The sequence below is a fragment of the Morchella sextelata genome (genome assembly GCF_020137385.1).
Source record: "Morchella sextelata strain SCLS chromosome Unknown scls_1, whole genome shotgun sequence".
In the NCBI taxonomy this organism is placed as follows: domain Eukaryota; kingdom Fungi; phylum Ascomycota; class Pezizomycetes; order Pezizales; family Morchellaceae; genus Morchella; species Morchella sextelata.
The window spans coordinates 1,231,585-1,255,865 of record NW_025408616.1 but is presented as its reverse complement, the minus strand read 5'-3'; the positions used below and the strand labels follow the sequence as shown (position 1 = coordinate 1,255,865).

Below are 24,281 nucleotides of genomic sequence, written 5' to 3'. Positions count from 1 at the left end.
GATGGGGGACCAAAAAAACTCTCTCTCTTCTCCTCCCCCCTTCCCTTCCCTCCCTTTCACGGCCATGTCTGGTATGTGTGGGAAGCACACACAGCGCCGAGAGAAAACCAAGAGATCCATACAACCCAACAGCGCCGTGGCCAAGGCGGTGGTGAGAATTTCCGCACATATGCCAAACCTCTGGGCGCTGGGCAGCCTGGGCGTTGCGGCAACCAGACCGCATGCGAACAACAAACTCGGAGCTTGCGGCTGCTGTCTTAACTATGCTGGGCATCTACCACCGCAACACCACCCCCCACAACCACTACAACCTCTACTGGAACAACAACCACCGCAGCAAACCGAATTCAGTACTTACCCAGAGGTACTTAATAATGAGAGAATTAGTACATCCATGGCGGCAATATTAACAGTTGCAATAATAACAATAATAATAACAAGCAGCCAAGAGGTGTTACAGTCAAAACAGGTATGTGCTCTATCTACTATCTATCACCCAAGTATCTCCTACTAGGTAAGGTACTGTTATGGTACTGGTCTTGGTTTAAAAGTGATCGTGATTCCTTTTTTCTTCTCCCTCTCTCAATAGTTGTACATACACGCTTCAGCCAAATCTTTCAATGAAAAGAAAAAGAACACACACAAAGTAGGTAATAGTAAACAAAAAAGAAAAAGAATACTGAGAAAAGTAAAAAGATAAAGAAAATAATGACTCCCCAAGCGCCATGCGGACATTTGAAACAACGAGATAGCATTCTGTGTAGAACTCCCCTGTACCGAGTTCCCTTCACCTCAATAATGCTTTTCCTAACAAGTTTGAACAAACTCAGATACCCTCCCCCCCTACCAGTTTCGTTAATTTCCGTCATCAATCTTTACGACACCCAGTTATTTTCAGGCTCGCTGCTGCTGTGCCCACTACCTAATCTACCTAATCCAACCAGCTCTTCGACTCAAGAAAAAAATTCCGAAAAATTACATGAACACCAAAAAAAAAAAAGAGGATAAAAGAAAACACATGAAGACAAAGTAAACTAACACAAACGGTGAGTAAATAAAACAAAGGGAAGAAAGAATTTTAGGGCAGTAAGGTACGATAATAACAGAGGAGCTTCAGTCATAAACCATGTATTGCCCCCCAATAACTACCGTAAAAAATATTTTTTATTATTGGGAGGCAGACGCAGCTTATAGCACTACCTTGCCTGAAAACCGTACATACCAACGAAGTAAAAAAATGCTTTAATCCGTATCCAAAAACATCGCTACCATCGATCATCCGCGCTCGAAACAGTCGAGATTAAAGATCGCGGCTTTTTAGTAGCTCTCAAAACTCAATTGTCGCCTGAGGGTGCACTAGAAATTCCATTGGGACCTTCAGTGTTTTGCCCCTTGCCTGAGGGATCCCTTTCTGAATCACCCATCTCCTCATTATCATAATCCTCGTCTAGTTCGACCTTCCTAGCAGGTGGCTCGATAATTTCTTTCCGGTCCTCTCGGGGGGCTTCCGACATTCTTAATGCCTCTGTTCTTGACTCTGTCATAGGAGGGAGTTGCTGGTGACTAATCGGGGGAAGGGAGTTTGACGTGTGATGGTTTTGCTGGATATTTATCTGAGAGGGAAGCGATGGCTGACTGTGATGATATTCCCCTCCCCCCGGCCTTTCTGAGGAACTTCGCCTTCTAGACTCTTGATGTGGAGAAGAGATACGAACAGGCGGAGATGGTCGATGATGGTGGATATCATCCAACCTAGCTTTGTTCTCGTCTGATGCCGGCTTCTTGATGTGCTGTGCCTCTTCCTCCTCCCATTCCCTTGGTCTTTTGCCGTAATGAAGCTTCTCATCCCGGTCACTACCTCGTTCACCCCGTTCGCGCGCCGCTGCTTCCGCTGCCATTGTGGCCGAGGCTGGTGGTGGTGCGCCACCAGCGATGCCGCCCTGCGAAGATGAATGGTGAGGGTAACCTGTGTTTGGTGAGGGGAGGTGCTCGTCAACAATGGGTTTAACCTCCGGTGGAGGGCTGTTATGAGCACCATACGGTGGAAGGGTCATTGGATTACCATTCGACGCAGGTGGCAATATCACTTGTGAATTATGGTGGGGATTAAGAATACGACCAGGAGGTGGCTGCTGCTGCTGCTGGCTTTGTTGAGAAGGCTGGAATGGACCTGATTGGGATGGGTGGCTCGGGAATTTTGGCGACGGTGACAGCGGCCTTCTAAGGTGGTGCCTGTTTTCATCAACACGCCCACGCATGAGGTCAGGGCTATGGTCCATGTGTCGTTGCGGCGGTGGTGGGGGTGGGGGTGGCGGGCCGGACTGGTCCACAGGACGGTATGGTGATGGCTGTTGTTGAGGTTGCTGCAACTGTTGCTGTTGGTGTTGAGGGAGCTGGGGGAGTGGAGGGGGAGGGTGCTGTTGCGCTCGAGCTTGAGGGGGGCCTTGGGGTGCCTGTGAACCCCATTGTGGCCCTGGAGGACCGCCAACTCCTGCAGCCTGATAAGCCTGAGGATGCACATCCTGTGGAGGCGGCGCAGATGCTTGATGAGCTACACCAGATGACTGGCCATTTCTCAATAGCTGGAGGCGAGCTTTGATATGTTGGTTTTTGGGGTCCAGCTCAGCTGCGCGTTGGTAGGCATCAAGAGCATCGTTTGTCTGGTTGTTACATGATTCATACTAGGGTAACGTGTTAGTGAGGCTCAGTTTGTAGTAGAAATGAAGTGATTCGTACCAGCGTCCCCAAATCGTACCAAACCTCGGATATGTAGGGGTTCAGCCTAATTGCGCGGGAGTACGCATCTAAAGCGTCACGGTACTGGTTGATCTGATAGTAGAGAACACCAATAGAGCACCAGAATGTTGGGTTGCGGCCATCGCGATAGACAGCTTGTTGATAAGCTTCATACGCCTTGGGGTATTTCTGCTGAGACATGTAGCATCGTCCAAGGAGGTACCAACTTTGGGCATCCGAGTTGTCTTTGCGCGTGGTCAGTTATATCTTTCAAATAATTAATTCTGGCATAAAATGCATACCAGCGCTCACTGATTTCTCAAGGTACTCAATGGCAAGCTGTTGGCTATCAAAGTTGTTACTTTGCTGATGATGAAGCCAGCCAAGTTGCTGCAGGACCTTGGCATGGTTGGGATCTGATTCAAGAACACGCATGTATGCGTCTTTCGCGGCATTATACTATGATGACAAATGTCAGCCTCAAATACGCAATCAATCTTGTCAATTGGAGCCGCTAACATCTTTCTGCTGTTCATATACATGTCCGATCTGAAACCAGATGTCCTCCTCAGTCAACGGGCGGGGCGGGTCATTGACGATGTAGCGGAAACACTGAATTTTAGGTTAGCGCATTTGTGTGCCAAGATTTAAGGGTTCAATGTGGGGGTTAACTCACCTCAAGACTCTGTTGATATTTACGCTGCTGCTTATAAATTATACCCAATCTGAAATAGATTTCGTTTGCCTTCTCAAAGTTCGGCTCCATGCGCATCACTTGTGAGAATGCCTCTTCAGCATGTTCAAGAGACCCATAGCGATCGTACAGAATTCCAATTCCGTACCAAAGTTTCGGTTCCTAGAAAAAGGGGTTAATATGTTTGAGCGCAGTTGTAACCATGACGTGAATATAATTAATATAATTACTTTTGGGTCGCGAAGATGATACAAGGCCTGTTGATAGGCTGAATAAGCTTTTTGCAGATCATCCATCATCAAGTAGCAATGTCCCAAAGAGCCCCAGATATCGCCATTGTTTCCATCCAAGTTCAAGATGCTCTGAAGATATTCTACTGCCTTTGAGAACTGCTCTTTCGTGCGAAGAATGCACGAGATGGAATTCATCGCCGGGATAGAGTAAGGATTCTGGCGAAGCGCGTTCTCGTATGCGGCCATTGCACGGTCCAAATCGCCCATCAACTCCGTCAGGCTTCCTGCGTGGGGGTAAGTCGGGGGTCACGAAGAAGGATGATCATTTTTCGAGGGAAATTTCGGGGCGCTTACCGATTTGAAGCCATACTGTTTCATTTACATGCTGCAGATTCTGGAATGCTGTTGGCCGTGCCTGTTGTTGTTGTTGCTGCTGGATCGGCTGCGGTGGGTGACCGTTTGCTTGATGTAGCGGCTGGGATTGCCCATGACCAGGCGAGGTGGTATGGCTCGCCATCCTTTGATTCAATCAGATGGATTTACGAGTGTTGATGTCCTAACTTATGATAAATTAAGAGTGTTGAGGATGGGTTTATCGTGAAGGCGACGTTAAGTTGGGGTCGTTGACAAATCTACAGGGGCGAAAATCGATGTTGCGTATACTTGACGAAAGTATATTACGGGGAATTTTAATCGATAAAATTTATTTCGGGACACGCGGGTGGTGGTGCGATCACTTTCAACTCTAACGGGGGGGGGATCGGCCGGGTAGAACTATCTATTAGTGTCAGGGGCGGTTGTAAGCTTCACGGGGGATGTAGGGCGAAAGACGGGAAGCCACGACTACACAGGACCAAACACCTAGTATAATGGGGGGGTGGGGATGAGTGTTGTGGGGAAAGGATGTAATGATGACAGAGTATAGTGATGGAGGTAGTGGAGATGGTAATGGGCAAGCGGAAATGTCAAAGGTGATGGTGATGGGGGGCGTGATGGGGGGGGGGGGGGGGGTGATGATGATGATGATGGGGCTCAACCGTACCACAGAGCAACGGGCTATAGCGTATGCGTGTATTTATTCTCTTTTTCTCTCTCGGATCCCTCCTTTCTGTCCTTCAACCTGTTCGGACGGAACAACAGACCAGACTTCTCTCGAAGAATATCAAATGCGTTGAGGAATGAGAGACAGATGTTACAGATGATCGCGACGCGACAAGAGTTAGGGAGGGAAGAGCGATGACGGCTGCGTAGTGTGTACTAGTAGGAGAGGGAGAGTGATGGATAGAGATTGGGGGGGGGAGTTTTGTTGAGTAGTAGTGAGTAGTGAATTACTACTGACAACGTTGGCACTGGTAGTAGTGGTGGTGGTGGTGGTGGTGGTGGTGGTGGTGATAGAAGAAAGTAGGGGAGTTAATAGTACGGTATGGTGGTAGTGGTAGTGGTAGTGGTGGCAGTAGTAGCGGAGTCTTAGAAAGCCCCAAGCAACAGACAGACAGACACACACACACGCAAGAGGCGAGGGGAGCGAAGAGGGTAAGAGGAGAGAGGAAAAGAGAGAGTGAGAGTGGGAGGGAGAGAGTGAGAGCGGAGCAGCAGAAGCAAGCAAGCAAGCAGCAGCAGCAGCAACAAGCAGCAACAAGCAGCAGCAGACTGCAGCAACGACAGGACGCACGGCGGTGAGGTTGGCGGAAGAGTGGTATCGAAAAAAAGGCTCGGGGAGGGTGGTAGCACAGAACGGCAGTACTGCAGGCGGCAGGGAAGAGCGAAAGGGCGGAGAGAGACAGAGGCAGCAGCCACCCTCCCACTTCTTCCCTCCCACACCGCATCCTGCTCGTCTGGGTGAAACTCGCACAGCTATCTTGGCATGCATGCCTTCTTAGCGCAGACTTCAGGGATTTACAGAAGAAGGGGGTGCGGTGTGCTGCAGTGCTGCACCGGATTTTCTGTTTTTTGTCTGCATGCCTGTCGCTGTATGTATGTCCTGCACCACCATACACACCAAGCTATCATAGCGCAACTCTTGATGCCCCACATTGGGTCTTCCCACCCACGAGGGTTAACGAACGAACAGCCAAAAACAAAACGTCGAACCCATACCCACATCTACACCCACACTGTTACACACCCACCCAGTCCTCACACTCCCATCATAGACCACCACCCTATGGATAGATACTCTGCGAGTCACTCTCTCACCCCTACCCTACCATACATGTACCTATGTGGTACTCTACTCTACCATTTTACTCTACCCTACATGCCCTACAATAAATTATTAATACCCTCCATACCCTCACCTTCCTCCCTCACCCCCCAGTACCCATCGAAGATCATCCTTCCCTTCAGGCAAGAGCACCCCCTCGACCCAATGGTACTTTTTCCATAGGTCTTCCTCCCACACCTCCCCCCCCCCCCCCCCCCAAAATGCAACACATGGTCGGCACCCACTCTTTGCTTCTATGAGCGCTCTCAGCGCTTTGATCACATTCGGGGATTATTGTTTTTCTGGGAGTAGGTACAGGTCCTGCAAGTCGCAAGACTGCAACATTCGGATGCTTACTTTTTATATCTGCCGCCACCCGCTTCCATCTAAAAGGACCGATCGTAGTCACGTGTAGATATCCCATATTAGACTTTGCTACCTACATTTCGGATAGAGGCGATTCGTGGTTGTGGTGGTGTTGCTACAATGTGTGTCGCAGAACACTGTTGTGGTGGTTGATCCTTTGGTGAGCTGAAAATAACGAAACGGGAGACTGCAGAGACACAAACAAATCTCTTGGGGAGGGGAAGGGGGTGTGGTGGTAATGGTAATGGTGGTGGTGGTGGGTGCTGAAGTGCAGTGTTCGGATCGACTCGCCGCCTGATGGATGTTGTCGCGAGGCCGGGGTGGTGGCGCCGGGCGCTCTAACGCTTGGCATATCTCGTGTAAACCCTAACCCAGGGCTAGTGCACAACCGGGTCGGGCAGAAGCAAGGGATTGAGGCTCTGTCGGGTATCCTTGCGCTGACGACACACGAGTGGTCGCTTCCGCTCCGCTGCGAGTCTGTGACAAAGCACACGTCAACATCATCTCTTGGGTGCGCTAAAAACAACATCGGGAAACCCCCTTCTTTACGCATTCCTTCAGATTCTCTCTCCACCATGGGGAAAATCCCAACACACCCTTTTTTTTTTTCTCGCTAATTTTTCCAGTGTTTTTTTTTTTTCTTTCATTTCAAAATCTCAATTCTCTTTTTTTTTTTTTCCTCCTCTCGCTTTATCTTTTTTCTTTTTATCCAAAAAATTAGTAGGGTCATTAACAAACAAAGATGTCGAATTAAGGTTTCGTTGTTGCCAAGGTCATCTGAAACTTTCTATTCGTTATCCCGATGTCCAAACATAACAACCCTTTCTTTTTACTTTTCGCTCCGCTCCCTTGAATTTCTCCGAAGGTTCAGCGAACCTTAATTATCTAAACTGAAAGACCTCACCCTTCAAATATCCCCCCAAAACACATTCACTCTGATTGTTTTCATATAAGTTGTTAACCCTCTATGACGTAAGCCACGTGAGGAAGGTTTATGGGTGAGACGATGATGGCTGCAAGATATCTTCCTCGGTTGCTAGGGTTCACAACAAAAATAATCTTCGGGCTTTAGGGTAACCTAACACAGAATCATGGAAACAAGCTCGTTCCACCCCCCACCCATCGAAAATAATATTTTGTTCTCTGCTCTACCTATCTGCACTTACATATTACCGGGGGGAAACGTTGTTCTTGTGTTCGGACTTACGGAAGATCAGGCATACCCTATCGGTATCACCCAGAGTGTCTGATCTTACCTCCCCCCCCCCCCCCACACCCCACTCTGGTTGAATGAATACTATCCTTGCTGGCACCAACAGACGATGATATCGCCATACCGACGACCAACACTGCGACATTGCTTCTCCGTGGTAGAGTATCCATCTCTTCGTACTAGTATTCCGGTGGAGGAAGGGGGGAGGGGATGGCACTCGTGCTTTCTTAACCATCGACATCATCAGTACCAGCGGCTGTAGGAACAAGGTTGTAAAAGAACCGCCCACGATCGGTAGATATGTGTTTTCCAATCTGAGCCTGCGCTTTCTCATTCTCGAGACCAAGACTCTCCTCTTTTGCCCATAGAACACCATGTATCAGCACCATCTCCTAGGTAAAATCTCACTGGCGCCAACAATCCCACTTCTTCGCGTGGCAATTATCGTAATTCAATCACGGGGTTGAGGGTGTAGTGGGAAAAAGGGCTAGGCAGAAACGCCTGCCTAAGGAAGGATGCTCGAAAAAATGTCCTGTGCTCTCTATCCCAGGAGGCGTATATGCACGTGTATTCTTACTTCTCCCGTGGAATTGGGGGAGGAGGGAAGAGGTCCGCCTTGCCTTGCCTTACTTGACGCAGCGAGCCATTCGAGCAGAGCAGCAAAGCAGAGCATGATTATTTAATCCACCCTCCCGGGCTGCGTGCATGTAGTATGTTGTAACTGATCAACACCCGTCCAATTTTGGGCCCTTTATGTGGTTATTTTTTCGCTCCAATGTCCGGGCTATCCTTCGATCGGAAATCGAAGTGAATCGATGATACCCGAGAACGACCTAATCACCCGGCCCAGAGTACCTAGGAGTAGGTCCTTGGTACCTTGCCCTAGCTCTGGCTAAGGCTTGTTGTGTTCTGAGTTACTGGGCAAATTCCGGGGTTTGCGCGCCCGGTAACCACAGCTCCTCTACGGTCGGTTGCATCGTGGGGAAAGAGAAAGGGACAAAAAAATAAAAATAAAGAAGCCAACCCAAATCCATCGGCCAGATGCGACATTTTTTTTTCTAATCATGGATGGAAGAAGAAGAAGGAAAGTATCGGTGGGTGGTAGATGTGTACTGTATGTAGGGTAGGTACACATCGGTATATATCCATCCCACGGATTTTACGCAATGGGAACCTTGGAGCACAAGCCGACCGAGAGTTCCGTCCGTCTGTCTGTCTCTGCTCTGTCTGCCTGCCTGCCTGCCTGTCTGTTCTATCTGTGGGCCTCCGGCTCCCTCCACCAACGCTCCCCCCCTGAAGCGGGGTACCTATCATAACCGCCTCCTGCCATGCACATGGAAAACAACGCAGAATAATTGAAGGGTCCAATGGCAATGGCTCCCTAGGAAATTGGCCACTTTCGTCGTCCTGGTACCTCCCCTAGCTAGACAAGAAGTGAGATCTAATCCGTATCGCGCCCAACGACCCGGCCCGACCAAATCCAAATAAGATTATCCCATTTCCACATATGAACGAAGCGAAATAATAAGGGATCCCATCCCCCCCCTTTGCATCACGGAGGATCACTCGAGGTTTTACGTAAGTTGGGAATGATCTAGATTTTCGTTCAGCCCCATCAGAGTGACAGACCCGGGTCTGCGTCCATCAATGACGCACAAAGATTTAGACTCCATGCCGTGTGATCGGGTTCGGGAGGGAGTGGGGTTTTACATACGGAGTCTTCAATTTGGAGCAGCGGCGCTGAGCGCCCCCCCTCCCATCCCCTCCCCCCTTTCTGTCGAGGGGGACTGACTGACTGCTTTGACCGCCGCAGCAGCGCACTTTACAGAGCCTCTAGCGCCACCAATCTTGGGACATCCGCAGTGTTTGCACGTACCGGGTGTGCACGTAAAGTACGGAGACACCCCCATGTCCATTTTTTCATTGGTTGATTTTTGTGTCAACGCCATGGGTAGCAACCAAAGCAACCAATGGTGCCGGATGATTTTTACTGAGACTTATGTGGGAAAAAAATACCGAGACGTTCTCATATATTTTCACTTAAAAAATCGAATTTAATCGTTAAAAATACAAACAAAAAACCAGTAGTATCTCCCCTGCCTACCGCATCATCTGCATATCATTTCAGGCCGCCAGACTCTGTTGAGGGTTGTTATTTGGTGAAATTGTGATTGAACAGGAGTCAAATTGAGATGATGGAGGTTGCGTTGCAAAAGCTGGCAACGGGCTACCTCAAATACTTGCTTGGCTGCCAAGTGTCACTTTAATTCATATCAGCCCAATCAGAGTTCTTTCCAAACCCTCATTTTTAAAAATTCCCCAAAAAGGGGTTCTCAGTACTTACCCTTAACCCCCGGTACATCGTTTGCACACCCCGATCTGGGAAGGCGCAGGGATGCGTTCCACACGGGATTGGCATCGATCCTGTTGGTGGTTCTGGAGACGTTGCCAAGCATTCTCGCATCACATCAAGACTTCCGCTCAAGAAGTGATGATATAGCTACATATATGTAATGTAGTAACGAATGCAGCAACATCAGTGGGGTGCATACATAAAAAAGGTTTCTTCCTTCGAAAACGAGGCCGACCAAAAAAGTTTAATGTAACTTCACTTCCCCGGTTTCATATCCGGGAAGCCTAAGCTTGGTGGATTTGCGCCGTGAAAAGCGAAACAAGTTGCAGAACTTAAATATATATCCATTGCAAAGCTTGAGTGCCACAAGTTGCTGAAGGAGGCTCCGTGTAGTACCAAATAGGTAGGTATGTCTACAGTCGCAACTCGATATGCCGGAACTCAATACACCGGATCCCTTGCTGTCCCGTACGAGATCCTCTGAGAATATGATTTTTCCTACTGCAAAATCAATTTGCTATCCCGGATTTTTTGCTATCCCGTACGAAATCCTTAGAATCTTGGCAATCCGGCATATCGAGTTGCAACTGTAGTTAGCTAGCCAGCCAGCCATGTATCACCAAATTTAGTAGCCTGGAGTAATAATTGTACAGAATATTACTATAACCCACTCGATCTACATTAATCAATGCCTGCCAGATTCAAAACATCGTCTCACGCCCGTCCGCCGCCCGTCTGTCCGTCCGTAGGCACATACCCTACTACGTACAACCTATATATCACGGGAATGGAGCAAGAGACCCTTTCTGTGTCTGGCGGGCAGAAACACGTGGTAGATGGACAAAGACCTTTTTCTTCCCTTTCTTTCTTTCTTTCTCAGTATGAAAAGGATTATATGCATGATGAAGCCACTTCTGGGGTGTTTACGGTTGGATGCAGTGAGAGAGGTATGTCCTTTTCTTTCTTGGGGGGATGGTGGTATCAAGGGGCATTATGATCTTCCTTTGAGCGAGGGCTGGGGGTGCACTGTTGTGGTATTCCCAGGGACTCACATGGAGTCGGTGCATACAGTATCGATTGTATTATTGACAGACGTCTACATACAGTACGGTAGGTAGATGTCAGGGATGAAGGAGGCGAGCTTACAGCCAGGCACGCACATACGGTAGGAAAGATCTAATTCCGTCATGATAACCCAGCTGCAGATGCCTGTGTTTGGTTTTAGCTTCCAGCAAGCAAAACGTGGGACGTTGTTCGATCGCATTTACTATAGTTTGGCACTCTGTGTATGTACTCTGAAGTAGGTGTACCGCGGTAAAAAAAAAAAGGTGTTGCAGGGATGGAACCATGGCCCCAAACATTATCTATACATGTAGCCTACATGTACCCACCGAGAGAGAGTGGTCCGTAGTGGGTAAAGCAGCAGCATACTGTGGATTACATGTAGGTACATACAAACCTGTGCTCATGCGTGGTCGATGGATTGGTCCAAACTCACATGCCCAACTGATCTTGTGAATCGTGCAGTCGATTTCGGCGCGCCGGGGGGTTTCCGAGCTCCATCAGCGTGAGAAGTGTCCTTTCCTCTCCTCCCCTTTGCTTTATTTTACCATGGCAATGCGAGTATGACATGTCCTCTAGCGAGAGATCCGGGAGGGGGCAGAAAGACTTCTTGAGTGAGAATCCCCTTTAGAGTTCAGCCTCAAAAGCCGATCTTGTTGAGAAATGGCTTAAGGTACCATGTAGGCATGGACCTACATAAAGATCTCATCCCCGTCCAGCCCTGCAAATTCTCCGTTCTAAGCCGATGGAGGGTGTACATGTAGGTAGGTACTCTAGACTCGTACTCTAGAGTATGTAATGTAGGTACCTTCTCCAGGGCGGATATTGAAATGTGTGATGATCATTGCCCGTCAGCAGGGCATCAAATCATCCCTTCCAAAGCCGTCTTGGCGAGAGACTCTGAAGAGAAAGCTCGTCTCTGGCTGTCTGCTGTTGCAGGTTAGGCTATTCCCTGTTCCTAATCTAAACCCAATCCATACCTTAGGCTCAACAACGCCCCCCCATCACAATCCCCAATCCCTCACAACAACCCTCGGCCACCCGCTCGCTCCCACCTCTCTAGAATACATCCCCCCCCCCCCAGTCTCCCAGTCCTGTCTAAGGTTCCCGCTGTCTGTCGTCACTTGCGAACCAGCAACATCCAGCACAGGAAAAGCACACAGACTGACCAGCAATGCCGCGGCCAGCAACAAGCGCTGTGATACCTGCTGGCCAGTAACTAATTCAAACCTACATCATACCTCTCCCGAAGAACGAAAAGAACAGTTACGGTACCTTACAATCTACAATCTACAAACGAAAGTGTGACGATCAGCAATACGACCTTCCCCATCCCATCCCCATCCCTCTATTTTCTTCATTTCCTTACAGAATAATAAAACTTCCTCTCCCGACCAATAAATTCAGTACCAAAGAAACATAACGAAATTAAACAAGAAAAAAAAAAAAAACAGTGTGATTTATATTATATACTATAATAACCCTTACCATGAGCGACATTAGGGTTTTTGTCACGTTCCCCGAAACGTCAACCGTCTTTGCTGGGGAGAAGCTCGAGTGCAAAATCACCTTTAAGAACGTCTCGTCAGTGCCCGGATCTAGCCGAGGGGGAGGAGGAGGAGGAGCAGCTCCACCGCTACATCTACAGAAGCCGACAGGAAACGTCTATGGCCTCCCAGCAACGAATGGAAGCTTGGTAGCACCTGGAGGAGGAGGAGCTGGAGTAGGAGCAGCGGTAGTAGGTGGACGTCCGAGTAGCAGAGCTGGGACATCACAACTTCCGGCAACAACGGCGCGCTCGGGTGCCGTGAGTCCGAGGATTCCTGCAGGGACCGGCCGGCCGACTTCGGCGCACAAACCGTCGCTTTCGCTGAGCGTACCCGCGGGTAAGGTTCCGCCTACATCTCCGGTGTCTGCTTCGACTACCAATGGCGGGATTGGGCATAAGCACAAGAGATCGATATCCATAGTTTCGATAGGGTCCGAGGCTGGGGGGCTGGAAACCGGAGGTCGCGAAGATTCGAGATCACCAAATACGCAGGGGAGGGCGAGGAGTCATGGGAGATCTGCTTCGCTGCACACATTGCCTAGAAGATCACCCATGCTGAATGGGTTTACCCCAACCTCAGGTATGCATCCCGCGAACATGGTTCCGCTGCTATCGTGAAAGTCGCTGACAATTCTATAGCTATATCCCCTCAATCACCATTCCGACCCTCCCAGTCTAGCACTCCCATAGCAGAAGCACAAACGCCGGGCGCCTTTTCCTTTGCTCCCCGGACACCTATTACACCTACAACACCTAAAACACCTGGCGGCTTCAAACCTACACATTCGCAATCGAAATCAATACACAAGGCCTACAAGTTCCCACCCGGCCCGACCCCACTCCTCATCACTACGGAAAGCTTGTCATCGGATGAGTCCACCTCAGAAAGCCAGCCGCAACCTGTGCGGAAGGTTTCACATATCGCTCTCCGGAGCCCTACGGACGACACAGATCCTGACCGTGCACAGAGCCGAGTGATATCTGCGCACAGTGTGGGCGGTGAAACACCGCGATCAAGCGGGGAATTCTATTCAATGTCGAATAGCACGACAGAGACGCTAGTCTCGGAATATGACCCCCGGGCAGCGGTGCGCACCGTTAAGCAGACGCATAGTAGGCGGCATAGTTTATTGGCCATTGGCCCGCGATCATCGGAATCGCTGATGATGGGCTATGCACAGGTATCTGGGACATTCACGTTGGATGGGTCGCTAATACAGACCAGCATATTCGATGATGTAAAACGACGGGGAGTGGTTGGGCAAATGGGAGGTGGAGTAATAGGGCTGGAAACCAATAAGAGTGATGGTGGATTCTTGAGTGGGTTTGGATGGAGCAGTTTTGGCGGCGGGTTCGGTGGGCTTCTAGGAGGCAATAATATGAGCTCCATCGCCGAGATGAAAACAATAGCCAGTGAATAGACCCTTCCCCGACTAATTATCGCGGGAACGCAAATGTTGACCAAAAATAGGCTCAAAATCGATTCCCATACTGTCAACACCACAATCTATCCTCTTTGTCGATTTGCGGTTGGCAGCGGGCGAAAGTAGAACATATACGTACAGCTTTACCCTGCCAAAGGGGATCCCACCTTCCCACCGGGGAAAGGCCATTAAAGTGACCTATAATCTGGTGATTGGAACACAGCGGCCCGGGAAGGGAGTTCAGCAACCGAAAGTCGTTGAGATCCCTTTCCGGGTGATTCCTCATGTAGAACGTAAGTCTTGATATATCTCGATCCAGTATAATGATATCCATCTAATGTATAACAGCGGGTGGCTATTTACATACTCACGACCTCATGTCCCCCGTTATTCTTCTCCGCGATGAAGCCACTATATCTTGCGTCGAGGAGCAAAAAGCTCTAACACCCCCGGACCCATCCGCCCCCAAGAAACCGGCCAAACAAGAATCTTCACTAGATGACTTCCTCTCATATGTTGATAGACTACTAGCGCCTCAGGACTATAATAATTTCCAAAACCCACTCGGTATATTATCACCATCGGTACCCATGATGTCAAAACGAATGTCAATGTGGGAGGAGATGCCAATAAGCTCCAAAGACGCAATTGAATTTGCGGTTCTGCGGGGTGCTGGAGGATCTACGGATGCCACACAATTCGAGATTGCGAGGAATGGGAGAAAGGTGGCTAGCCTGACATTGGCACGGCCAGCCTATAAGCTTGGAGAGACCATAACTGCTGTTATCGATTTCTCGAAAGCCAAGATCCCCTGTTACCATGTAAGTCCATCACCTATCTAGCTATAATTTGTGCTTTAAGCTACTCTTGGTATTGACAACTCGCTAGATCAACGTATCTCTTGAGACTTCCGAAACCGTGACCCCTTCTATCGCCCTCCGCTCCCCATCTAGCATTCACCGCGCTACCCGCAAAATCCACTCGCAACACTCTGAGTCAACCCTTTTCGCAAAGCGCGTTGTCTTCACACCCACAATCCCCCCAAGCGCAACCCCCGAGTTTAGCACATCCGGCGTATCGAATAACTGGACGCTCCGCCTCGAGTTCGTCACCCCAGTGCTCTCTGCGCGACTCAACCCCAACGGCGGGGAAGAGGCCGTGGCCGACGATCTTCTGGAGCTGACCCACGCAGATGATCGCGGCGAGCTGTTTGAGGCCCGCCAAGGGCTGCTGGTCGAGAGCTTTGATGCGAGTGTCCCTGTCAAGGTGTATCCTAATGCGGCGGAGGTGGCCTGCGGAGGCAGCGTGGGCACGCAGACAACCGCGGCCGCAAAGGTCGGGTATGTTGTATGAAATTTGATCTTCCTTGCTAGGAATCCTCTTTCCCACTCATCCTCTAGTTTGTGTCTTTATATATTTCTTTCTTTTTTCTATTGTGATTTGATCTGCATGTTGCTTCTTCTTTGGGTTACTTGAATCTGGGGGCTGAGGGCTGGCGGGTATGGGGGGAATGGGTGGGTGGGTGGGTAGGGATGGGGGACGGGTCAGGTTGAGAGGGGGCTGCGGGAAGCTTCTTCTTATGGCGAATTTTACTTTTATGGGCTCTTTTTTTTTTATTTCTTTCTGTCCGGTTCTGTCGTGCATGTGTGCATTTTTTTTCTTTTTTGTAACACTTTTTTTTTTTTTTTTTTTTTTTTTTTTTCAGATCGATGGACCATTTTTATGTATGGATAATTTAGTGGATTCATAAATGGGGAAAAACAGCAACGAACAGAAGTTTCTATGGATGAGTGTGATATTGGGGTTCTCTTTTTTTTTTTATTCTTTCCTCTCTCCTCTTACTATATTGTACTGTTGTTGTCGTGGCGGTATAGGCTCAGTCGGCGGCCTTTTGTATGATGATGTCGATGATGGAGGGCGAGGACTCTTGTGCGAGATGAGAGAGAGAGAGAGAGAGACATTGTTGGAGTTTTTATCGTTTTGGTTTTATGGTTCTGATGGGCGCATATAAATGTCACGTCACACAGAGAAGTACCACCTACCTGCGTGTGGTTCTACTCAACCCAACACAGCTCTGCTACCTACATAGAGTACATACATGTACCTACCTTGAGCTTACAGAGATGGGGGAGTAGCAGTAGCAGGACGCACGGCAGCACTTGCCTTCTCCCATGTTGGGTCGCTGTGCATCTCGAGAAATGACTGGTTTGCCAGTAGAGTAGGTACCCTCCAGACGTTACCCATGATGATGACGATGATCATGATGATGAACCCTGAGTCTACTCTATTTGCAGCATGCCGGCCCGTGAATTCAAAGCACGACAAATCCTCACATCCATATGTACTCTAGGATCTGCACGCATATGTAGCTATGCGAAAAGAGAGCCCTACGTACGATGATAACCATGGCTGCCCCCGGGCCCATTGGTAGCCGTGATCTTATCGGCGCACGTTGGCTATCGATGTTCGTTTCGTTTCACATTTTGTGCTGGCGGGCTGGCTGGCGGTAGGGCTACATGGAAATATGTACCATCCATGGTACTCTACTTCCAGCAAATAGCCACTCTTCTCTGCTGCTGCTTCACTACTCTAACCCCCCCCCCCCCCCCCCCTCCTTTTCTCTTTGACACCCCCCCACACCTGCTGTGCGTTTTCGGGTTTTCGGGACATACCCTTCTGCTGCTCCTGCTGGGGCGGGCAACCCGTCGTGTGCGCACCGCTGCAATGCGCTGTGGTAAAAATACCCCCCATTACTGCTCTGGAGTAGAGTAGAGTACCACCGTTGGTGTTGTGTTCTGGTAGTTGTGTTGCAAACCGGGCTCGGTTGTGTTGTCGAGTCACGTTTTGGAGCACACTCACTCAGACTCTCACCTTACTCACCTCTTGTGCTCTCTACCAAGAGTGCTTTAATTCTCCCCACCCATCCCCCCGATGTGCCGCATGTAGAGGTAGAGTAGAGTAATACATACTCTACTCTCCCCGCCGCCCCCCCGGCCATCGGTGGGAAATCGACAGCTACATGTAAATCTACATAGAGTACCTACTCTGCTCTCCCTTGGCATGACTTACCTTACCAGTCCCGGCTGGAATCTGGTATGGTGGATGATTCGCATGCTTAAATTGCAGTCTGTTTCGCTACTCTGCTAGCATGTAGGTATATGTGGGCAGGGTGCATGCGATAACGACTACGACTGAAAGTGCACTACGGTAGGTACCCAACTGGCGATGGATGGATGATGATCATGGAACCCGATGGAACAGACAGACAGACCTCCCGAGGGGCCGAGTGATTGCCTGTGAAGTGTGTGCGGCTCTTACGGCACACTCTAAGAGGGATTCGGAACCAGGCCGAGGAGGGCACGGCGAGGGAGAAAAAAAGTGTTAGCGTTGCGGTGGTTAGGTTGGGCTAGGGGTAGAGCAGCACCCCTCCACCCAACCCACCCTGGCCACCCTGGCTAGAGTGAGGACTAATCGAGGGCGCCACTTATTGGACCCCTCATCTCGACCCCACCATACATACAATCTTTTTTCTCTCTCTGCTGCTGCTGCTCGGAACTCTACGAGAAAAAGTCGAGAAAAAGTTGTTTGGAAATGTCTGCATCAAAGGTTCTTTTGCTGGGGAGCGGGTTTGTGGCGAAGCCGACGTTGGATATTTTGGCCAATGCTGGAATCCAGGTTACTGTTGGTGAGTTTTTTTTCTCTTTCTTTATGGGGAGTTTGTTTGGTTTGTTTAGTGTTGGTGGGAATTGGGCTTGCTTGGACGGATTGCTGACGCATTGGTGGTGCAATTGTAGCTTGCAGGACCCTCGAGAAGGCTCAGGAGTTTGCCAAGGGTGTTGAGAACGCTTTCCCAATCTCCCTCGACGTCTCAAACACCAGTGCTCTTGACGCTGAGGTTGCTAAGCACGATCTCGTCATCAGGTATTTACTTACTTACCTCTCCCCTCAATTCTCCTCAATTCTTCCCAATTCAATTCTATAAGTATCTCCCATAGCTAACACACAACCCCCCCCCCCCCCCAGCTTGATCCCATACACCCACCACGTGCAGGTCATCAACTCGGCCATCAAGAACAAGAAGCATGTCGTAACAACCTCCTACGTCTCCCCCGCCATGGCCGAGCTCGACGCCGCCGCCAAGGAGGCCGGTATCACCGTCATGAACGAGATCGGCCTCGACCCCGGTATCGACCACCTCTACGCCGTCAAGATGATCGACGAGGTGCACAACGCCGGCGGCAAGATCCTCTCCTTCCTCTCCTACTGCGGTGGGCTACCCGCCCCCGAGGTCTCCGGCAACCCGCTCGGATACAAGTTCTCGTGGTCCTCCCGCGGTGTGCTCCTCGCCCTCCGCAACAGCGCAAAGTACTACAAGGACGGCAAGATCGAGGAGATTGCAGGCGAGAAGCTCATGGAGGCCGCCAAGCCCTACCATATCTACCCTGGCTTTGCCTTCGTCGCGTACCCCAACCGTGACTCGTCGCCGTACAAGGAGCGCTATGGAATCCCAGAGGCGGAGACCATCATCCGTGGTACGCTCCGCTATGCAGGCTTCCCCGAGTTTGTGCGCACGTTGGTGGATATCGGGTTCTTGTCGGATGAGCCGGCCGACTTCTTGAAGGAGTCGATCCCGTGGAAGACGGCGGTGGCCAAGATCTTGGGATCGAGCTCCGAGAAGGAGGAGGATCTTGTCTGGGCCATTGGCAGCAAGACTAAGTTTGCCGACAACGAGGAGAAGAACCGCATCATTGCCGGAATGAAGTGGCTTGGTCTGTTCAGCGAGGACAAGACTATCCCCCGCGGTAACCCGCTGGATACGTTGTGTGCTACGCTGGAGCAGAAGATGGAGTATGGGCCGGGCGAGAGGGACATGGTTATGCTCCAGCACAAGTTTTTGATTGAGCTTGCTGATGGAAAGAAGGTATGAATTCCCCACCTTTATGCTTTTTTGAATTGCTTTGCTGACAGGAGTAGGAAACTCGCACTTCTACCCTCATCGAGTACGGTGACCCCAACGGCTACAGCGCCATGGCCCGCCTTGTCGGTGTCCCCTGCGCTGTCGCCGTCAAGCAGGTTCTTAACGGAACCATCTCTGAGCGGGGTGTGTTGGCGCCTATGAACGCTAAGATCAACGGCCCGTTGATCAAGGAGCTCAAGGAGGAGTACGGCATCGAGTGCATTGAGGCCACTGTTGCTTAGATGGGATATCTCGTCCTTGTGCATGTGCTTTATTAGCTTGTATCCTGTATTTAGAAATCAAAAAACTGTTGCTATAGATCCTTGGTGTGGACTGTGATGTGATGCGATGTGTGAGCGATGCATTGTGTTGTGTTTATGTGTTGTGCAGGCTCACAGCAGATCACTCGGCAACACAGAAGCCTCGCGATCTAATCAGATCATCATGCGATAAGATAAGGCCACATCCCGGTCGCTAGCTGCACGACGTCCCATTTGCTAATTTATTTTCACCTCGAACATTTTCTCTCCATCCCACACAATCTCAAATCCCAAACATCCACACAACAAAATGGCGAAAAAACGCAGATCAACCGCATCAAAGGGGCCCTCGGGCCCGCGCGAACTTAACCCCGAAGACGCAAAGATCGCAGCCTTCAGTACGTTGCCCAATTTCAATTCCAATTTGCTCACAGGCAGAGGATTGTATGCTAATTGGTAACCCACAGATACATGGGAGGACATTCCAGACGAGGAAGACGAGTTCCACATCTCGCGCGACAAGGTCCTCCTCGAGGGTGAGAACGTGGGCCGCCGCAGGGTCGACGAGTACGGCGAGGTCAGCGACGAGGAGGTGCTGGCGCTGGATAACTACATGGACGACTCTGAGGGCGAATCTGAAGGCTCTGAGGGCTCTGAGAACTCCGAGGACGAAGAAGAAGAGGAGAGGGCTCCGAAGAGTAAAAACAAGGGATCATCCAAGAAGCAGCAGCAGCAACAAGAAGACACAGACGACTCGGACGCCGCCCCCACAGACAACGAAGACGAAGACGCAGAGGGCTGGGGCACGTCAAAGAAGGACTACTATGGCGGCGACACTATCGCCACGGAACAAGACGCCGCGCTTGAGGCCGCTGAGGCACTACGGTTGCAGGCGAAGCACGCCGCGGCACTCACGGAGGCTGACTACGGCTTCGACGAGGCCGACTGGGCGGCGCCGGAGCCCAAGAAGGAGCTCGTCGTCGGGCAGAGCCTCGTCGTGACGGAGGAGCTGCCCACGGCGGTTCCGGAAGACCTGAGTGCGGAGGAGCGCACCAAGCTGCTCGAGGCGCGGCACCCGGAGTTCCGGCTGCTCGCGGAGGAGTTTGTGGAGCTGCGGGCGCTGCACGGGGCGCTGGGGCTGAGCGCGGCGGCGGCGGAGGCGGTGGGCGAGACGGTGAGGAGCTCGGTGGCGGTGGTGAAGTTCCGCGCGCTGAGCGCGTATCTGGGCGTGCTGAGTATGTATTTTGCGGTGCTGAGTAGTCCTGAGACGGCGCAGACGCAGGGGGCGAGGCTGAGGGAGCATGGCGTGATGGAGGGGCTGGTGAAGTGTCGGAAGATGTGGGAGGCCGTGAAGGATCTCGAGGTGGAGGCGATTAGGAGCGAGGGCGGGGAGAGGAAGAGGAAGAGCGCGGTGGCGGTGGCGGGTGCGGGTGCGGGTGCGGCGGAGAAGAAGGCGCTGAAGGCGGAGAAGAAGGCGCTGAAGGCGGAGAAGAAGAAGAAGGAGCCGAAGAGGAAGAGGGCGAAGCTCTCGCCCGCGTTCACCGACTCCGACTCGGACTCTGACTCTGCGCCCGCCGCAAAGACAGCCGGCAGCAGCAAGAAGACCAAGAAGTCTGCCCCCATCTCCGACCTCTCGGACCTCACCGCCCTCGCCACATCCTTCCGCCCCACAACTACAACCAAGAAAGCCTCCAAAAAGACCCCCGAGACATCCACCTCCACAGCGGGGGCCCACGACACAGCAGACTTCGGCGACGACAGCACCCTCGGCGCCCTCGACGCCGAGCAGAAGGCCGCCCGCCGCCGCAACCTCCGCTTCTACACCTCGCAGATCGTGTCCAAGTCCGCCAAGCGCGACGCCGCCGGCCAGTCCGCCGGCGGCGACACGGACCTGCCGCACCGCGAGCGCAGGAAGGAGAAGGAGCTGCGGCTGGCCGCTGAGGCGGCGCGCCGCCGGAACGACGGCGCGGACCTCAGCGATGGGGAGCCGGACGAGGAGGATGTGCGTGTTGCGAAGCAGATGCGCGAGCAGGAGGAGGGCAGCGATAATGAGTATTATGATATGCTGGCGGGAAAGGCGAGGCAGAAGAAGGCGCAGAAGCAGGCGTGGCATGAGGCGGAGAAGGTCGGTGGGGAGGTGAGGGTTGTGGAGGAGGTGGCGGCGGATGGGAAGAGGGCGGTTGGGTATGTGATTGAGAAGAATAAGGGGCTGACGCCGCATCGGAAGAAGGATGTGAGGAATCCGAGGGTCAAGAAGAGGAAGAAGTATGAGGCGGCGAAGAAGAAGTTGGGCAGTAAGAAGGCGGTGTATAAGGGCGGGCTGCAGGGGAGCTATGGCGGTGAGATGACGGGTATTAAGAAGAACTTGGTCAAGAGTGTCAAGTTTAAGTAATGGGTGGGTAGGGTACTGGGGGTAGAAGTGTATATACTAGCTCCATAGGTATAATTAAAAGTTTGCGGGTCTCGGGATAGACTGTTATTGTTTTTAGGATTTTACTTGCTCTTTGGGTTTGTGAAGCGATTGTGATTTTGATTTTTGCTGTGAGTTGCTTTTCTGGAATGAACGTTACCCATATCCAGTCAGATTGAATGTAACCGCTGTAAAATCTCTGGCATGAACATCTGATAATTATACAGATATACCGGGTATGCAACATTGGGCCAGGTTTCGAGTCTTTTCTTTTTGGGCTATTGATGAATTTGCTTTTTGGTATTTTATGATTGAAGATTTGCAAATACCTGTATTGATACTACCTATTCGGGAGTCAGCCAAAAAAGTCTCATGAGCGGCCTAGCTCTGATTCATATACAATGTTGTTGGTCCTATTCTTTCCGCCCTTATTTAGTATAATTAGGTGTTTGAATCCATCGATCGGTTGTAATAGGGGAATGCCCCCAATTCTACTCTGGTAGACGCTTGTTGAGCATATATATTATATAGAGTAATGACTTCTCTTCCCTATTTATTTTCTCAACCCACAGATGCCGGCCACTGACCCGATCCGCTTTCACAGTAGGCGGTGGTGTCGATACCAGTCGGCCCAGCATTGCCCCGAAACCGGCGGACCTCCCAACCCTACATGTATAGGTTATGTAGCGTTATTCTCCTGTACCATAGTCTAGGTGTTTCATATATATATATGTCCTCCGCCTGGCGGATTGTCCTCCACACCATGGCGGAACCTGAACCTGGGCTAGAGGGGTTCATGGGTTATCACTCGGTATAGGGGTGCTACTCCTGAGGGCATCAAGTACAGGCTCTTTCAATGGTGGGGCTGGTAAATCACCTCCTGTCGTGAAATTCTATAGCTCAGAAGGGTTGGAAATGGCGGGTTGGCTCCTAGCTTCTGACAGTGGTAGCACTGGTAGGGTCGATCTTGGGGCTTGTTTGGGCTTGTTGGTGTGGTGGGGGTTTGTATTTTAGGTAGGTCTTGCCAGAGACTGGTCAATCCCCTCGAGCGGGAGGTCAATGATCTTGCCTGGCCGTGAGATCAAAAGATTAGATAACACAAACCAAAGTGGGCGCCAAGATCAGATCTCGGGGTGTCGTTGACGGCGAGGCTTGCTTGCTTGCTTGCTTGCTTGATTGATTGATAATTCATTCGTGTATTGACGACGGGGGCTTAGAATAGGTGTTAAAACACGTCTCAACGGCTACGTGGTCGGACTCGATGAAGCATATGTGCTAGTTTCAAGACCTATAAGTTAAGCTGCGGCAACCCACTTAATCCACTCATCATCACTCTCAATTTTCCTGAATCCGAGCATTTAGCACCGTACCACAGCCCTCTCTAGACCTAAGATAATGAGACCTCGATCACCAACGGCCTAAGAACATGTAGCTGTAGAATGCCTTACTGGGTTTTTTGCTACCGTTTTGCCTATTGCCAAGCTAGCTTGAGGATTGAAGAATAGCCACCGAGATGGTGCTTCATGGGGTGTCACTCGGTGACCTTACTACCACTGCCAGCCACTACAACGACCACCCGGCACTGACACGACACGACGCACACAACATACAGCCCAACATCCAAGTAGCTACATGTAGACACTGTCATCAGTACCAGAAGGACTACTAACATGGTGCGGACAAGGGCTAACTGGACGTTACTGACATGACCTATCGCGCCATAGATGAGGCACACCTATAGATACAGGGGTGAGGTAGTCCCCCCTGTAGGAAATGAAAGGCCCATAGGACTGGTTTAGTCATGTCTCTGTGACGCTATCATAGATACATGTAGTTCACTATCAGGCACAGAGCGTACTGGAGTATCTTAAGATGCGCTATATGGGCCCTAGATCACACATAGTATGAAATCCACCAGATTGTGGAATGAGGCCCATAGGACTAATCTTTGCGCTACTATCATAGATAGTTCACCATCAAGCCCAGAGTGTACTGGTGCGTCTCAAGATGCGCTACATGGCCGGCTCGACTGCCTGGCTCAAACATGCTAGGGCAGACCACTAGCTTATACAATACAAGGTCCTGGGTTCAAACCAGGGGTGGGGGGTAGTAGCGCATATAAGACGCTGCAGTCAGTACCTTTTGTAAAAAAAAAACCTTCTGTTCTTTTTTTCTTTTTTCTTTTTATTGTTTTCTCAGCGTAAGGTTCGAGTAGAATCTCTATTTTGGATCATAGCGGACTGTCGTTTTAATTTTACATCATGTGTTGTTATTGCAGAGCACCGAAAAACTGTGTCTTTTTAGACCTTTAATTCCATATGTCAATGGGTGGGCTTCGGGGTAAAGGCTACAGGTTGACCCTCTTGCAATGGACGTTATTGCCAGAGATGCGATGCTGTTGCGGCAGGATGTGATGCTCCAGCGACCGCGAATGCGAGTGATACTATATGATTCAACACAAAAGATACAGCACTATTTTTTTCTTTCCTTTCTGGGGCCTGTCTGGCGCGGGTAGTACATACAATACCAAGTACATGTATGTACGAGTCAGTACGACCCTCGAGGAGTTCGTGAGCGCCGTTCAAAGCCCCCAAAAACGGAGCAAAAAAAAAAAAAAAAGGAAATTCCATGTCCAAAACAGCAAAAAAGGAGAGGCATCCCGCTCTGCTCCTTTTACCCAGTCACACAGTGTATGTTTTCCCACCAAGTCTGGGAGGTTCGAACTATCGGCCTCGGCCCCTCTGGGCGACACTTCAGCTGCTTTAGAGCATATCTAACGTGGCGGTTGGTGGATGGGAGAGGAGTTCTAATATCTGATCTT

At 50.6% G+C, this 24,281-nt stretch overlaps 4 protein-coding genes across 4 annotated transcripts; 3 read left to right on the top strand and 1 right to left on the bottom strand.

Annotated features, from left to right (window-relative positions):
* Nucleotides 1-1,334: 1,334 nt before the first annotated feature.
* H6S33_000310 (uncharacterized protein) lies at nt 1,335-4,180 on the bottom strand (the record flags this gene model as incomplete). The annotated part of the gene is made up of 8 exons (XM_044831674.1): nt 1,335-1,966; nt 2,063-2,681; nt 2,737-2,981; nt 3,039-3,195; nt 3,256-3,348; nt 3,413-3,592; nt 3,661-3,947; nt 4,018-4,180. The coding sequence occupies 8 exons, from the start codon at nt 4,178-4,180 to the stop codon at nt 1,335-1,337; spliced, it is 2,376 nt and encodes a 791-aa protein (XP_044699869.1).
* Nucleotides 4,181-12,349: 8,169 nt separating this feature from the next.
* H6S33_000309 (uncharacterized protein) lies at nt 12,350-15,186 on the top strand (the record flags this gene model as incomplete). The annotated part of the gene is made up of 5 exons (XM_044831672.1): nt 12,350-12,989; nt 13,049-13,822; nt 13,881-14,126; nt 14,182-14,654; nt 14,722-15,186. The coding sequence occupies 5 exons, from the start codon at nt 12,350-12,352 to the stop codon at nt 15,184-15,186; spliced, it is 2,598 nt and encodes an 865-aa protein (XP_044699868.1).
* Nucleotides 15,187-17,424: 2,238 nt separating this feature from the next.
* H6S33_000308 (uncharacterized protein) lies at nt 17,425-19,032 on the top strand (the record flags this gene model as incomplete). The annotated part of the gene is made up of 4 exons (XM_044831671.1): nt 17,425-17,518; nt 17,628-17,754; nt 17,857-18,754; nt 18,808-19,032. 4 exons carry the CDS (start codon nt 17,425-17,427, stop codon nt 19,030-19,032), a joined length of 1,344 nt encoding a protein of 447 aa, XP_044699867.1.
* A 328-nt stretch (nt 19,033-19,360) lies between these two features.
* H6S33_000307 (uncharacterized protein) lies at nt 19,361-21,442 on the top strand (the record flags this gene model as incomplete). Its single annotated transcript, XM_044831670.1, has 2 exons — nt 19,361-19,448; nt 19,518-21,442. The coding sequence occupies 2 exons, from the start codon at nt 19,361-19,363 to the stop codon at nt 21,440-21,442; spliced, it is 2,013 nt and encodes a 670-aa protein (XP_044699866.1).
* Nucleotides 21,443-24,281: the final 2,839 nt, after the last annotated feature.